We start from the raw sequence: 14576 nt of genomic DNA, 5'->3' as shown, positions 1-14576 counted from the left end.
GTGAGTTTGAATTCAGCAGAATCCATAAGCCCTCTTCTCTGTAACCATGGAAGTTTTGGGCTCATAGAACGTTGCAGCTGGAAGAGATCTTAGATATTGTCCACCTTGCTCACTCTGCTGATGAGGACATTTAGGGTTTGAGAGAGGAAGAGATTTTTCCTGGGTCACATGCCAGTTACTAGTGGAGTCTGGGTCCCTGACTCATTTCGTGCTCACATGCTGCTTTGGTGGAAACTTATAATTCCGTAGAAGTCAGCTTCTTGGAAAACATCTACCCTTCCCATTGTGATCTTTGGGGCGACTTGGTCAGACTATAAATTTGATGTTGGCTAAAGAAGAGAGGGTCTAGTCAAGGCTAAGCAGTCTCCTCACCAGCCCGAAGGGCCTTGTCTGTTGGGAGAAAGACTTAGAGAATGGCCTTGGGATAGGCCAGGTTTTTATTTGCCCCAGGTGACCCGGTTACCCTTTTCCCACACTTCTTCCCTGGCTCTCAGCGAGTGTGGCATAAGGCAAAAGTGATGGAGCACCTGCTCTGATACTGTGCCTTCCTGGGCCACACTCAGGGGAGTTTACTGCAGGCCAGCAGCAATCCCAGAGCATAGTCGTGGCTGGATGTTTTGGCATCACACATGTGCATGGTGTGGTTGGTATAATCCTTGCCCCACTCATGGTAAGACCCACCAACAGTACAGAGATCTAGATGAGCCCTTGCCTTTCCCCCTTTCTAAGCCTGGCTGCTGCCCCGGGTCTCCCGACCACAGCCTCTCCTGCTCTCCTCTGATGGCATCGTTGCTCTGTACTGAAGTTGCTGACATGTGTCTCCCTTGAGCCTTTAGAGTTTCCCCGGGGGCAGGGACCATAGGTGACATGTGTTGTGCTCCCTGGCTCACCACGCCTCTCATGGAATCTAGCTCAGAGTTAGTAAACATATACGTGTGTTTTTTAATCAACAAGGAGCCAGAGGCACCTGGGTGGCTCAGTGGTTGAGCATCTGTCTTCTGCTCAGGCCGTGATCCCAGAGTCATGGGATCAAGTCCCACATCAGGCTCCCCACTGGAAACCTGCTTCTCCCTCTGCCTGTGTCTCTACCTCTCTCTCTCTCTGTCTCTCATGAATAAATAAATAAAACATTTAAACAACAACAACAAAAACCCAAAAAGCTAGAATCAGTGGGTGGCTCTCTTCCCTGAGAACACTACAAGGGACATTCTCTTAAAGGCAGAGGGATGAAGGCGGCAGGACCCTTGCTCCCAAGGAAATGCCACTCTAGTTGCTTCCACCCCCACTGGGCCAGCGTAGGAGTTAGAACACGGCACAGTGCTGTGATGGGGCATCACACAAGGTGCCCCCCACTGCGGGCAAGGCCAGACACCGTGTACAGGAGGGAAGGGGACAGGGGACTGGGGCAATCAGAGTGGGTGCCATGGAGAAAGTCACATCTGAGCTGCTGGCCAAGGGACAGCCTGTTTTGATGGCTTTATTCATTACTTTCATTCTACTTTTTTTTTTTTTCCCAGTCAAGGCCAGAGAGGAGAGAAATTGCAGGAGCAAACCATTAATGAGCAGCCCTAACAAACCATTAATAAACTGGCCACCTTGTTCTCTAATGCCTGGCTCTTTAATGTGAAGTGACAACCTGGGCCGGGTATTTGCGGGGAGGGGTAACAGGGAGGGGTGACCCTGTGTTGACTTTGCCCTTCTGAGCCCTCTGGCCTGCTGCTCTGCTTCTTTCTCTGTGCCGCTGCCTTAGTTGAGTTTCCTGCACCCTCAGTTTAAAAAGGCACGGGGATCCTTGGTAACCTCCCTCATGCACATCCTAGAGCAATGAGATGGTATCCTGGGGGACCAGGGATTATTTTCAAGAAGGGAAGTAAGGGCTCTGACTTTATCCTGTTTGGCTCTGGCTGACTGTAGTGCAGGATAGGAGTTTGGTGCTAATGTTTGTAAAGCCCCTGCTCTGTGCTGGCACCATTCCAGATCTTTTACCCATTGGCTCTTTTTAGGCACATGGGGTCATTTTACTGATGAGATCACTGAGACTCCAGAGAGATGACCCAAGGGACGCGAAAGATTGAGTACCACAGAGAGAAGGTAGAGAAGCCAGGGTGATCTGCAGGTGGTCTTTGGAGCCAGGACTGTGACACCCAAGGGCCAGGTCTCCTGTCCACACCCCTCACCTCCAAGCACACCAGATTTTGTAACATTTCCTACACCCTGAGCTCCTGTCCTAGATGGCTTTCCCCCCTTTGATGGAGCATGGCTCTGCTTTCACCCCATCGCTGGTAGGACCTTCTGTGTTAGTTTCCCAAGTTGTTGCTGCAACAAATTACCTCAAACCTAGTGGCTTAAAACAACCCAGATTTACTTTCTTGGCATTTCTTGAGTTGGGAATCAATATAGTCCTATCAATCAATATATCAGTCAATGAGTCTAATCAATATAGTGTCACCAGGCTAAGGTCAGGGTGTTGTTGGGCTGCCTTCCTTCTGGAGGCTTGAGGAAGAAATTGTTTCCTTGACTGTTCCAGCTCCTGCAGGCTGCCTGCATTCTTTAGCCAATGGCCCCTTCCTCCTTCTTCAGATATTTCTCTCGTTTTCTCTGGCCGCTGCTTCTGTCACCACCACATCTTCTGTGATTCTGACTCTCTGCCTCCCTCTCAGGAGGGCTCTGATGATTCATTGGGTCCGCCCGGTTAATCCAGGAGAATCTCCTCATCTTGAGGTCTTTAACTTCATCACATCTGCAAAGTCTGTTTGGCCATGGGAGGTGACCTATTAGCAGGTCCTGGGGATTAGGATACAGACACCTTTGCGGAGTGGGGAGGTGGTATTGTTAACCTACCACACCTTTCCCTCTGTCTTCCCTTCTTACTGCCGGGGCCCTGTGCGTATTTTTCCTGCCGTGGCCTTCAGCCTGGTTTTGTTGCTCAGACGCCTGTCTCCCCAACTAGACTGCCAGTGTCTTAATGAGAAAATCCATGGCTTTACCTTCTGGTTTTTCATTCCCAGGCTGAGTGCAGTGGCTGGCACAATAGGTGCTTGATTAGGGTTGGAAAAAGAACGAGTGCTGAGTGAGCTTATGACCCCGGGCCAGACACTTCCCCTCTGCGCCTAGTTTCCTCATCCGGTGAATGGATGTTGCAGGCCCCGTGGCTCTGTGACCTTCTCCCACAGAAGTTCAAAGGCATAGCCAACTTCGTAGTGACTAAGCTGGAACTGCCTTCTCAGAGGGAGCCGTCTCTCTGCAGTGTCCATGAAGGTGGCTTCTATTTGGGGAGGGGACTTGTCTTTAGGTCCCCAGTGGGTGCAGTGCATCACCCTAGACTGTTGGCTGAGTCACTGCAGAGCCTTGGGCAACAGTCCACGACAGCTTAGCATTTTGACCCCGGTCTGTTGAGAGTAAGACCTATCACAGCAGATGTGTCTGGACAAGAACCACATACCAAGCAGGAGCAGATTCAGTTTCCTCCTCCTACCTCTCACTCGTTGAACCCTTTCCAGATAAGGAAGATGATGGTTCTCATCACGAACAGAAAGCCCACGTGGCATCATGGACTGAACACAGAGATATGGGCATGGAGGGTCAGATAGGCCTGCTTACTGATGGACATCTTCATACGTGTGGATGGACGTAGAGAGACTCAGAGGCACACAGACAGACCCAGTAGTACCCAGACACATAGACATCCATCCTCTCTCTCTTTCTCACCAGCACAGAGAACCACAGAAATGCACAGACAAGCCAATGCAAACACAGGCACATAGTGACCTTCACAGTGCCCCTCCTGCCTATCTACACAAACACCCACACGCACACGCGTGCGCGCACACACACACACACACACACACACACACACACACACAGTCATCCCTACCAACATAGGAGCTTTACAGCTGGGCTTACCAGACCCACCCCTGGAGTAACCCAGGGACTCAGACGAAGCAACAAACATCAGTTCATTTCCTGTCTGGTGACAACTTGCCTATCTGGTCACCTTCCTCCCTGACCCTCTCGCAGATGGCAAATTATGGGGCCCTGGGAGGGGTCAGGGCAGGGCCAGGCCGCCATTGCTATGGGTTCGGCAGAGGAAGCAGCTGCTCTCGAATGTCATAAACACACAGCAGACTCTTTCCTGGTTTTCCTCTTCCCTGGGGGTGTAGCTCAGCTAGCAGTCGCTCTTTTGTGTGCTGCTGTCTTCCTCCAGGATGTAGGGAAGGGCGAGGGTGTTCTTTGTCTCTGCCCCAGTGAGGTGACCTTGGGAGAAGAAACAAGCAAGAACATGAGTGTGAAGAAGAGCTCGGTGGTGACATCCCTCAAGAGGAAATGGGTGCAGAGAGGGTGTGACACTCCCAAGGACACATTGTGGCAGAGTTTGGACCAGATCCTGGCTCTCCTAATTCTATCTCACAGGACTAAGACAGTGAACTCCAAACATGCTTGGTCTGTGCCAGGGATCTGAGATCTCCTCCTTCTCTAATGGAAGATCCCCATCTATCCTCATTGGATTTGTCCTACTGCTGCCCAAACACAGGGACATGGATGATATGACCCTGCAGTCTCTTCTAGCCCAGCAGAAGTCTAGCTCTTTGCCCAGTAGGCCCTGGGTCTGACCTTGCCTCCTCTGGGCCACGACTCTCCAGTGGATAGGGGTGCCAGGACCATGGAGATGGATGAGAGAAAGAAGCAAAGGTGGAGACAGACTTTGTCCCCAACATATGTTGACTCTCTGCTCCACCATCTGCAGTGTCCTTCTCAAATCTCCTTTGTCATTCCACTGCTGAGATGAATGGGATGAATGGTGAGGCAGAGACTCCAAAAGAGGAGTCTCACTAACCACCTGCTGACTAGGCATGGTGTGCACGTCACTTCCTCTCAGCTACCTCTCCGCATCGTGGGATGTGGGGATCGTAGTACCTCCCACAATCTTTGGATTGAGGAGTCAATGAATAAAAGATGCTCAAGCTTGGCACATGTGCAATACAGGTTGAATGTGTGTCATGGGGAGGTACTATGCTTTATTTGAAAGATTTGGAGCTAAAAAGAGTTGGTCCTTAAAGAGCTTTTGTGCAGGAGCTTCCCCAGACTTGGCCATGATCCGTGATTAGAACATTTCCCATCATAACCCAACAGAGGCACCCATATGTAACTGAAAAATTTCATAAAATAAGATTTACCCTTACTGTGTGTGATACATCCCAACATTTTCTATTCAACCCTTACAAAGGCTGGTAGTGACCACGCAGTAAGTGGATTTTGTAACTTACTACTGATTTGTGACATGCAGTTTGAAAAACACTGATCTAGTGGGGAAGCTGGGGCATGAGAGACAGAGTAGTTAGTTCTTCCTGAGGGTGTTGGAAGGCTAGAAAGAATCCCTCCAGGAGATGGAATCTTGATGAGTGGACATTTTCTGTGAGCTACAAAAGGGAAGGAAAGACATTTCACACAGAGGAGACATGGGGATGGATGAGAACAGTGAGAACACAGTGTGTCTTCTGATCCTAGAAAGCATCAGAATGTAGGACTTCTGGAAGGTGGGGGGCAGGTGCTGCCTCTTCCACCTCTGTCATCCTTTAGCTCTGTGTTCCTGACTCCCGGCTCCTGCTGGACCTAGCACCCCACTAGCAGAGCTGGAAGGCCCCTGGGCAGGCCCAGATCCATATTCTCCTCTAGAATGGCCCCCAGCTGTCTCTCCTCTGCTGCTCCGAGCCCTCCTTGTTTTTATGGGACTAATGTCCTCTACATTCCTCAGTAGCAGTGATGGCCATGCACGATGGTAACAGAGGTCGCATTCAAATGGCCCTTTATTGGTAGGATGTGTTTTCATATAAATGGTTCTGTTAAAGCCTGACAATCATTATGGAAAGATGAATTTTTAAATAACATTTGCACACAAGTACAGGGCAGGTCCGTCACCTGAAATCACAGACCTCTTCGTTTCGTGTAAATTCAAGCCCTGACAGGAATGTGATTTAGCCTGGGTTGACAGAGCAGGAGCAATTTTGAGACTAGATCTTGCTGTCTGACTCCTAGTGTGACACGCTTTCCACCCCATCAAGTTCCCTCTCAGATATACCAGGAAATCATTCAACAGAGACGCTGGCCAGTTCCCAGTGCCAAAAGCCACTGGGAAGCCCTTTTTTTTGAGGTCAAAAAGTGATGATTGCAATTGAGTAACTCTCATTTAGTCAAAAGACAGGGCTGCCAAGGATGACTTTTCTTTAGATAGCACTTACACTTAGGGCATGAGGGTGAGCCAGGTCCCAAGGCTTTCTCCTGCAAAGAAAATGATTCCTTTAATCTATGAGATTGTTTATTATGGTAGAGCAGGATGCCAAAAGGAAATCCAGGGGCCAAGGCATGGGGATGTCTGTGAAAGGAGCAGCACAGGGGCACCTGGGTGGCTTAGTTGATGGAGCATGTGACTCTTGATCTCGGGTTTATAGGTTCAAGCCCCACAGTATAGGGATTACTTTAAAAAAAAATCTTAAACAAAAAAGGAGCAGCACATGGTCTCTATCCTCACATGGGGATGGATTAGAATTTATTGAGGGCTACAGTTGTTGGGCTCTGAGTAGGTCATAGGCTAAAGTGGGAATATGGTACAGCATTGTACCTAAAAGTCTATGCCTAGTGCTAAGAGGAAGGCTGTTAAAAGTTGTGTGGATAGCAAAGAGAAGATACTAGGGAAGGTACCATGAAATCCAGTATCCAGTACCATGAAAGGAGCTGCTCTCAAAGTAGTTATGCAATGTGTGAGGCATTCAGCCATTAAATGGCAGATGTGGGATTTGAGCCCACCTGTTCATCTCGACGCAGTGTCCTCTAATGCTTCTCACTTGAAGACACCTGTAGGGCTGTTGAATGCAGATTCCAGGCCACACTTCTGGTAGGTCTTGGGCAGGCCCAGGAATCTGCTTTTTCAAGAGGCACTCAGCTGATTCTGAAATAGATGATCTGAGGACTACACTCAGAGAGATACCAGAGTGGACGCCTTGCCGTTTTCTTCTTCTTGTAAGATTCCAGCATTCTTTTCCTTTTATATGTATCTGCCTCTGTGCTGTCATCTAAGCTCGTGGCAGGAGGGGTAGGGGGGATTATAAAAATCTCAATGTATGAGGATGTGGTTCCTCTTTTCAAGGAGTTAACTTACACATTCTCAGAAGTTGACACACTCAAGGACTCCAGAAATATTTAGAGAACAATTTTGTCGTCATGTTATACCCTTCACAAAATGACCCTCAGGATTTGCTGACTTGGCCATTCACAGCAGTGGGAGTGGAAACCTGGCTAGACTATAGACCAGGCTTCTCGTTTCTGGCTGGTGTGGTTCTCAGGGATCCCCAGCCAGGCAGCACCCAGCAGTGCTGGACTGTCTGCACTCCAGGGGCCTGGCATCTCTAGAGCGGGTGAGTGCCTCCAACAAGACATCAGAGGCATCTTCCTGTTTGATTGTGTTGACTCATCCCCCAAAATAGCCTCACAAATTATAGGACTTGGAGATCAGATTGTATCTGTCCTGCAGAAAACTCCCACCTGCATATGGTCTTCCTGTCCGGCTTGACGTTTACCTCTGGGCTTATATTCTGAATCATTCTTCTTTGCCCCTCCTTTCTCCTTCTCATTTTTTCTAGTTTGTTCTCTTGTTTCTTGCTTTCCTCCACGAGGGGCAGGGGAGGAGATGGGACTTTGTATAGGTAGGCACTGAAGCCATGAGCCATTGATGGTGACTCCCATTTATTAACCTCTTAAAGGACACCAGGTGCATTGTCACCCTTGTGCCTTTTGTTACATCACATCCTTAGAGTTACCCTCAGACGTGGGTACCGTGTCCCTCATTTAGATATCTTACTGAAAATGGCAAAGCCTGGATTTGAAGACAAGTCTGTCTTGCTCTAATGGGCAAAGCTGGTTGCCGGTGCTGCTTGTTGCCAGATGCAGCAGTCCAGTAAAGACAGTCAGTGTTTGCAAGGAGACTCCCCGTATGCTTCTTACCTCCTCCTAACCGTGAATGGGTTCCTCGTCCTGGAATTGCCTTGTTTGTATGTAGTGTTGCTCTCAGAGGACTCCACTGTCCTGAAGTCATCTTGCACCTTCAGGTCACAGAATAGCCTGCCATTCTGACTCAGAAGGTCAGAACCACTTCCCCAGGATACTACCCGAGGGACGCCAAATATTAGAAGGCAGAGGAAAGCAGAGCTGGAATTTTTTTTCCTCTGGTGTGGTTACCCAAAGCTGAAGAGTTTCGGTGGGAACAAGTGCAGAGATTTCTAGAGCTGAATGCAGAACCAGAGAGGAGAGCTCTGCCTCCCCTGCACACATGCACACCACCTGTATCAACTGCCGTCTGTTCGGAGAGTTTCAGAAATCCATGTCTTTGCCTAGGCTCCTGCCATGGACTCATCCTCCCCTAGATTCTGCAGGTCCTGCCTGGTGCCCTTGCTGTCAGGTTCCCTGCTCCCTTTTCCACTCCTGCCTCTCAGATATAGCCTTCTCAGCATGCTGCTTCCCTGCTACGGCCTTGACAGTGGCTCCTGAGGCCCAAGAGGACAAGATCTGAACTCCTTGCCATGTCCTAGGAGGCTTCTCGAGATCTGGCTCTCCCGTCTCCAGCCTTACTCACTGCTTGGCCATCGCCGCTCTGAGCTTCCTTCCCACAGCTCCTAAATGTGTTGTCCTGTCCTGCTCCTATGTCTTCCTACTCCCTGCCCCTCTGCCTAGAACCACATTCCTGGCATTCACCACCCAGCTAACTCCTACCTATGCTCACTGAGCCAAGCTCAGATATACCTCCTTTGGGGAAAGCCTTCTAAGGTGCCCTCGCTTCCCTTCAGTGTGGGTTAGAGGCCGTGTTCTCTGTGCGCCTTCAATACCCTGGCTTCCCACTATCGTGATCTTTAAGACACTGTTAATGTGGTCGTCTGTTTACCTGGATCTCTTACCTCATTGAGCTTTGGGAGGGCAAAGCACTCTCATATGTCCTTATCTTTGTAATCTGAGGGCTTGGCACAGAGCAGATGTTCAATGTGAAAAAAAGCTATTTATAAAATGCAAAGAATCAGAGAAATGGAATTGAAAACAAATGCTTCAGGCAGTGTAAACAAGAACTTTCCTTGCTGCTGAGGGTATAGATTTCTGGCTTGCTGACACCGTTGTTGATTCTCTACTGTGCTCTTTCAGACGCGAAGATCCGGGGAAGTGGGGCTCCGGGCTGGGAGCGTTTCCCTGGACATCAGATAGCTACCTAATTTGTATAGACCCTTCCCTGCCTGGGCCTCTGGGTTTTCTTTTTGGGTGGAGATCACCTTCTGCAGGAAATGGAACTGCTCCGAGTGAAATGTTCACTTTGGTCCTTTTTGTGTTCTGCTGTTCAAGCGTTAGAAAGACTGAGCCCTGTTTGAGTCTTGACAGCATCATGTTTCATGATCCCCTCCCCCCCCCCCAAAAAAAGTGTTTCTGTAAGCTCAAGCCACGCTGAAAGTGAAACGCAGTGTAAAGGGGGATGCTGCTGGACCTGACTCAACTTTTCATCCTGCCGCCTGGCCACGTATGTGCAGCGTATGAGCGTGTGGTTCCCCTGAAGTCCAGGGGATTTGCCTGTGCCGATAAGGTCAAAGGCCAGAGTGCTCGCTTCCAGTAGAGAGGAGTTTAGAAATTCAACAAGAAACATGTACTGAGCCCCTCAGGTGGGCAAGACTCAACCCTAAGTGTTTCAAGTGATGTAGGATCAGCAGAGCCCAGATTCCACCTCCAAGAGGCCTCCCACCTAGGAAGAAAGGCTGACAAGGTTTGGGACATATGAGAGGCACGGCTTACTCTAGGCTTCGTAGGTCATTACTTTGGGGTCCAGAGCATTACAGAAAGGAACTTTTTTTTTGTTTAATCTAGCTGTGTTCCAGACACAGGTTTAGGTCTCCTCAGTACATGATTGCTTTGAAGCTCTACATTATCCCTATCTTGCAGCTGGGAAATGGAAACCCTAATTATGAGCTCAGAAAAATAAACTGGGAAATAAGCCAGTAGATTAAGGTGGTGTCAGAATCTCGAAGGGATGATGTTTACTGGGGCTTGGGGGACTGTCTTCGGCAGGTGGGATGAAGCTAGGAGAAAGATTTCCAAGAAACGAGAGCAGTAAAAACCCTTGTTGGGTGTAGCCAGCTGCTGGGCAGGAGTAAGTACAGTTGCGGAGGAAGGGGTAGATAGTTTCCAGGGTAGAGATGGGGACAATGGCTCTGCACCTGTCAGAGAAGAGTTGAAAAGTTCAATTATCTCCACATTTAACTTTAATCAAGTTCATTTAATATATCCTTATACTAGGAGCACTTGAAAGCCCCTTCAATGACGGCGTGTATAAAGGATTCCTGGCTAGGGGGCCTAGAACCTCCCAGCAGGGTTGGGTACAAATCTTTTCTTGACTTGGTTCTCAAGTCTCTCACCATTTATACCTCCTTGGAAAAGAAAGGGACAGAAGGCTTAATTTTTTTCCTTTGCAAAATAGCATATTCAGTAGCCCTTGGGCTGCAAACATTAAAATGTTACCTTTCTTGAAATATTTGACTTTATTATGGTAGCATAGAAATATCCCAGCCATCTTTTCTTATTACTTTTTTACAAAAAGATAATAATTAAATGTTTGGGGGATACCCAAGTGACTCAGTGGTTTAGCACCTCCCTTCAGCGCGGGGCATGATCCGGGAGTCACCGGATTGAGTCCTGCATCAGGCTCCCTGCGTGGAGCCTGCTTCTCCCTCTGCCTGTGTCTCTCTGCCCCCCTCTCTCTGTGTGTGTCTCTCATGAATAAATAAAATCTTAAAAAAAAAATTTAAATGTTTGAGTAGGTGATCTATGGAATGGGCACAAAATTCAGAAGGTGTCAGTGTTTTGTAATAGTTGGTTAAGTCTGTTTCCCGTTTGTCTTCTAGTCACTTGATCTCCTGACTAACCAGCATCACCAGTTTCTTTTTTTTTTTAAGATTTTATTTATTTATTCATGAGATACACACACACTCACGCACGCGCACACACACACACACACAGAGGCAGAGACACAGGCAAAGGGAGAAGCAGGCTCCATGCAGGGAGCCCGATGTGGGACTTGATCCTGGGTCTCCGGAATCACGGTGGCGCTAAACCGCTGAGCCACCTGTGCTGCCTTGCATCACCAGTTTCTTGCTGTGATTTTTGTTGCACATTTGTTGACTGCTGTCTTACTACAGAAAGGACATTTTGGAAATTGGTTCAACAGGTGATCCAAGTCCCTATGATGGCCAGGCCTTGGCTGCATGAGCCTTGGTGTTGCTGAAGTCTTATTAAATTAAGAACTTCACTTGCTAGCCTGTACTGTGTCCAGAATGAAATCATAGTACCATCCTTGTTAGTGAGCACATGACCCGCTGCAGGCCAAGGACTTTTCAATCCAGAAAGCTGCTAAACATAAGGAAATTTGAAAGCGTGTTCTAGTCTCCATTCTGAAACCCAGCCATGTGTTTCCTATTACGTGGCATGCCTGATAGCTGCCTCTTAGGGTTTACTCAATACAAACTCCTATTGCTGAGTGGCTCAAATGGATGTGTGTATGTTTATTTTGCCAACTGATACAAAGCACAAAGTTTTCTTGCTCCGCTAACTCATCAAGTTCTTGAATCTGTCATCGTAAGCTAATGGAGACAGGAACTACACTGGAGCCATCCCCGTAGCCTTGCAAGTTGGGTGTTCAGTAAGTGTTCCTCGGAGACTCTAAGACTGGGTGAGGTCTCGTGCTCAATAGGAGGAAGGGTTTTGGGAAGGAGCGATAGGAGTTTTCATTGACCTCTCCCCCGGGTCAGTTGCTGACTCCCTCAGCAATAAAATCCCCCGGCTTCTTCACCCCCATCAAATTGTTGAGATCACCGGGCTTTTAGGAAAACGTGGCCACAACTGCTTCCTTCTCCAATCCCGCTGATAGGAATTCATGTTGGCTGATCTCTTGTGGTCACACCCTTGATTTCTTTCTGAGGAAAGGGAAAGTGTCGTGGATTAATGAGTGTGACATAATTATGACTTGCTTCCTTGTTTAGGAACTTGTTTTTCATCGCTACACATTTGCCTTGAAAAATCAGGAAGTAGGCTTTGGGATAGGGAACACTGGGCTGAGAGTCCAGAGAACTGAGTTCTACTCCTGCCATGGCTGTGCAACCCTGGTGCATGTCACTGTCCCTCTCTGGGCTTCAGTTTCCCTATCTGTATAACACAAGTTGGAATATATATATATGATCTTTATATGATCCTTCCCCATTCAAAGATCTACGGTTTGGGGTCCCCTTTCCCCAGTCTATGCTCCTCTAACCTTCCTTTTGCCTCTTCCCCAGACCCCGGATGTCAGTTATTGATTTGGATGTCTGATTTTGTGCTTCTAGGTTTTCTTTGTGTCCGACCTCTTCAAGACCAAGACGACACTCTCCCTGCCTCCCCCTACTATCCGGAAGGAAATCCTTTCACCTGTGGACATTATTGACAGGAACAATCACCACAACATGGTGTAGGTGCCGCCCAGCTCCTGAGCTGTTTTATGGAAATGACTGCTGACAGCAAGTTCTTGCTGGTCTTCAATCTCATCAGACAGTAGAATGTAGGGAAAAACTTTTTGCCCAACTGATTTTAAAAAGGAAAAAAAAAAAAAACCAACACAAAAACAAGTCTTACTTTGTGGCCTTCCAAAATAGGTAGTGTTCACCTATGTGGAAACAACAGCAAACTAACACCAAGTGCCGAAATCCTGGATGTGCAATTGGTTTAAGTGTTCATGTTCTAGTGAACACGGGCTTGTTCTGGAACAAACACTAAAATGATTTGCATAGAGCCTGCCAGTCACCCTTGTGACCCGAGGAACCCCAGGCCTGTGAGAAAAGCTCAAATTCCCATTGTAGCACACGATGCCAGAAATAGCACTGAATCAAGAAAATAGCCATCGCGGGGCGCCTCTCTTGTGTCTCTGTCCACACCACTCTACTCCATACTGTGACTTTGGTTCAGGAAGTTCAACACAAGGAAGAAAGAGCAAGTTTTCTAAGCCAGGTGATTAGATCCTGAGTCCAAGTTCCAGTCCTGAGGCCTTCCGTAGCCCTCCCTCCCCGTGGCCCGCAGGCCAGCAACCACAGCCCCTCAGCTTTAGTGATTAGGAGCCTCTTTGTGGATGAGGGAATTTCACAAATAGCACAATTTCGGAGGAGATGAGGGTGCCGGCCCTCACGTGTCTTCTGCTGCATCATGCCATGGTGCGGGAACGTCAGCTGCAGGAGGCCGCCGCTGTGGTCTCCAGCCCCCGGCACCTGCATGTTCTCGGCAACGATAGCTTCGCTCACTGCTCCTCCCCCGAAGCCCTTGCTGTGTGCCCACCAGGGTTTCCCGGGAGGCTCCCCAATGGGAGCAAAGGCGTGCTCTGCCGCCAGCTGATGGAAAGCAGCCTTACGCACAAGAGACGTGGGAGCAAAGGGGCAAGAGTGAAAAACTCCCCAAGCTTTTGGCTACTCGAAGTCAGGATGAGCCAGAGTAGGGGACGGTCTCCTGCCTGAGAGGCTGCCCCTCCAGTTCACGGAGCTCACTGGGGTCTCTGTGGGGGCTGCTCTTGCTCAACTGTGTAAAACACTATTGTCTTGGGGTTGATCTCTAGGGCAGTTCTTGGTAGGTTCTGCTGGGCAGAACACGGGGGCGGAATCTCCGTAGAGTTTTTCTCATCCTCTATCTGTAAGTGTCCTTCCGAGCCAGGCCCCACTCTAGGCAGTAGACAGGGATCCTTTCTACTGAACCTTTGAGGAAAGGGGGAAGGAAGAAAGGCTTTCCGATCGCGGATGCAGACCTTTCAAAGGGCTAAATGTAACCACAAGGATCAACCACATGCACATCCTTACCACAGAAGCCGTCCTTTCATTTCAACTCCTAGCAAGCTATGATTTTTTATATATAAATATTATATAAATAATGTATAAAACATTAAAAGTTAACTATGTAAGATATTATTTCTGAAACAATTTTAGCTATATCCACTATGATTATAAACTGTGTCTCGACCTGTGTTATTTACATTAGCTGCTTAAAAAAGCATTGAGTTAATTTTTTTTTAATATCAACTAAAATATCGTAGTTCTGTGGTAGACATTGTTTTACAATGAGAGAAATAACTACAACTAGAGAAGACTGTATAAAAACATTAAATTGTCAGTATTTTTGTAAGGTTCCATTTTGTAAAGAGAATAATATTCAAAGACTTTTGTAGAATACAAAGTGAAAACTTGTATCTGCGAAACTATACTTGTATTAAATGTGCTTTTTAAATAAAAGCTCATAACACAACTATTTAAAGGAGCCCGAATCCTGGAATGTTCGAGGGATGTGCCGTCTCGGATGTGTGGTAGGAGGAAGTGGGATCACGGGTGATCAGTGATCGGAGTTCTTTGAATGGGCCAGCCTCACCTCGGGGCACCCTTCCCGATACTTCCAGTGACCATTGGATAGCCAAAGCTGTCTGAGTTGCTCTTTCATCTATGAAAGCCTGTTTGCCCAGAGAGGCTCTGGCTCTGCTCTGTCTCAGGCCTTTCTAA

General features: G+C 48.1%; 1 protein-coding gene across 1 annotated transcript in view; it reads left to right on the top strand.

Moving 5' to 3' along the window:
- PLPP3 (phospholipid phosphatase 3) overlaps nt 1-14331 on the top strand; it is an 82174-nt gene extending 67843 nt beyond the window's left edge. The window contains exon 6 of the mRNA XM_055305404.1: nt 12396-14331. Within this exon, the coding sequence (XP_055161379.1) occupies nt 12396-12521 (126 nt within the window). The 3' untranslated portion in view covers nt 12522-14331. The remainder of the gene's footprint in view (nt 1-12395) is intronic.
- Nucleotides 14332-14576: the final 245 nt, after the last annotated feature.

The sequence above is a fragment of the Nyctereutes procyonoides genome, unplaced genomic scaffold, assembly GCF_905146905.1.
Source record: "Nyctereutes procyonoides isolate TBG_1078 unplaced genomic scaffold, NYPRO_anot_genome, whole genome shotgun sequence".
Lineage (NCBI taxonomy): Eukaryota > Metazoa > Chordata > Mammalia > Carnivora > Canidae > Nyctereutes > Nyctereutes procyonoides.
Note: the sequence above shows the minus strand (reverse complement) of the source record. Positions and strands in the feature narration are given on the sequence as shown.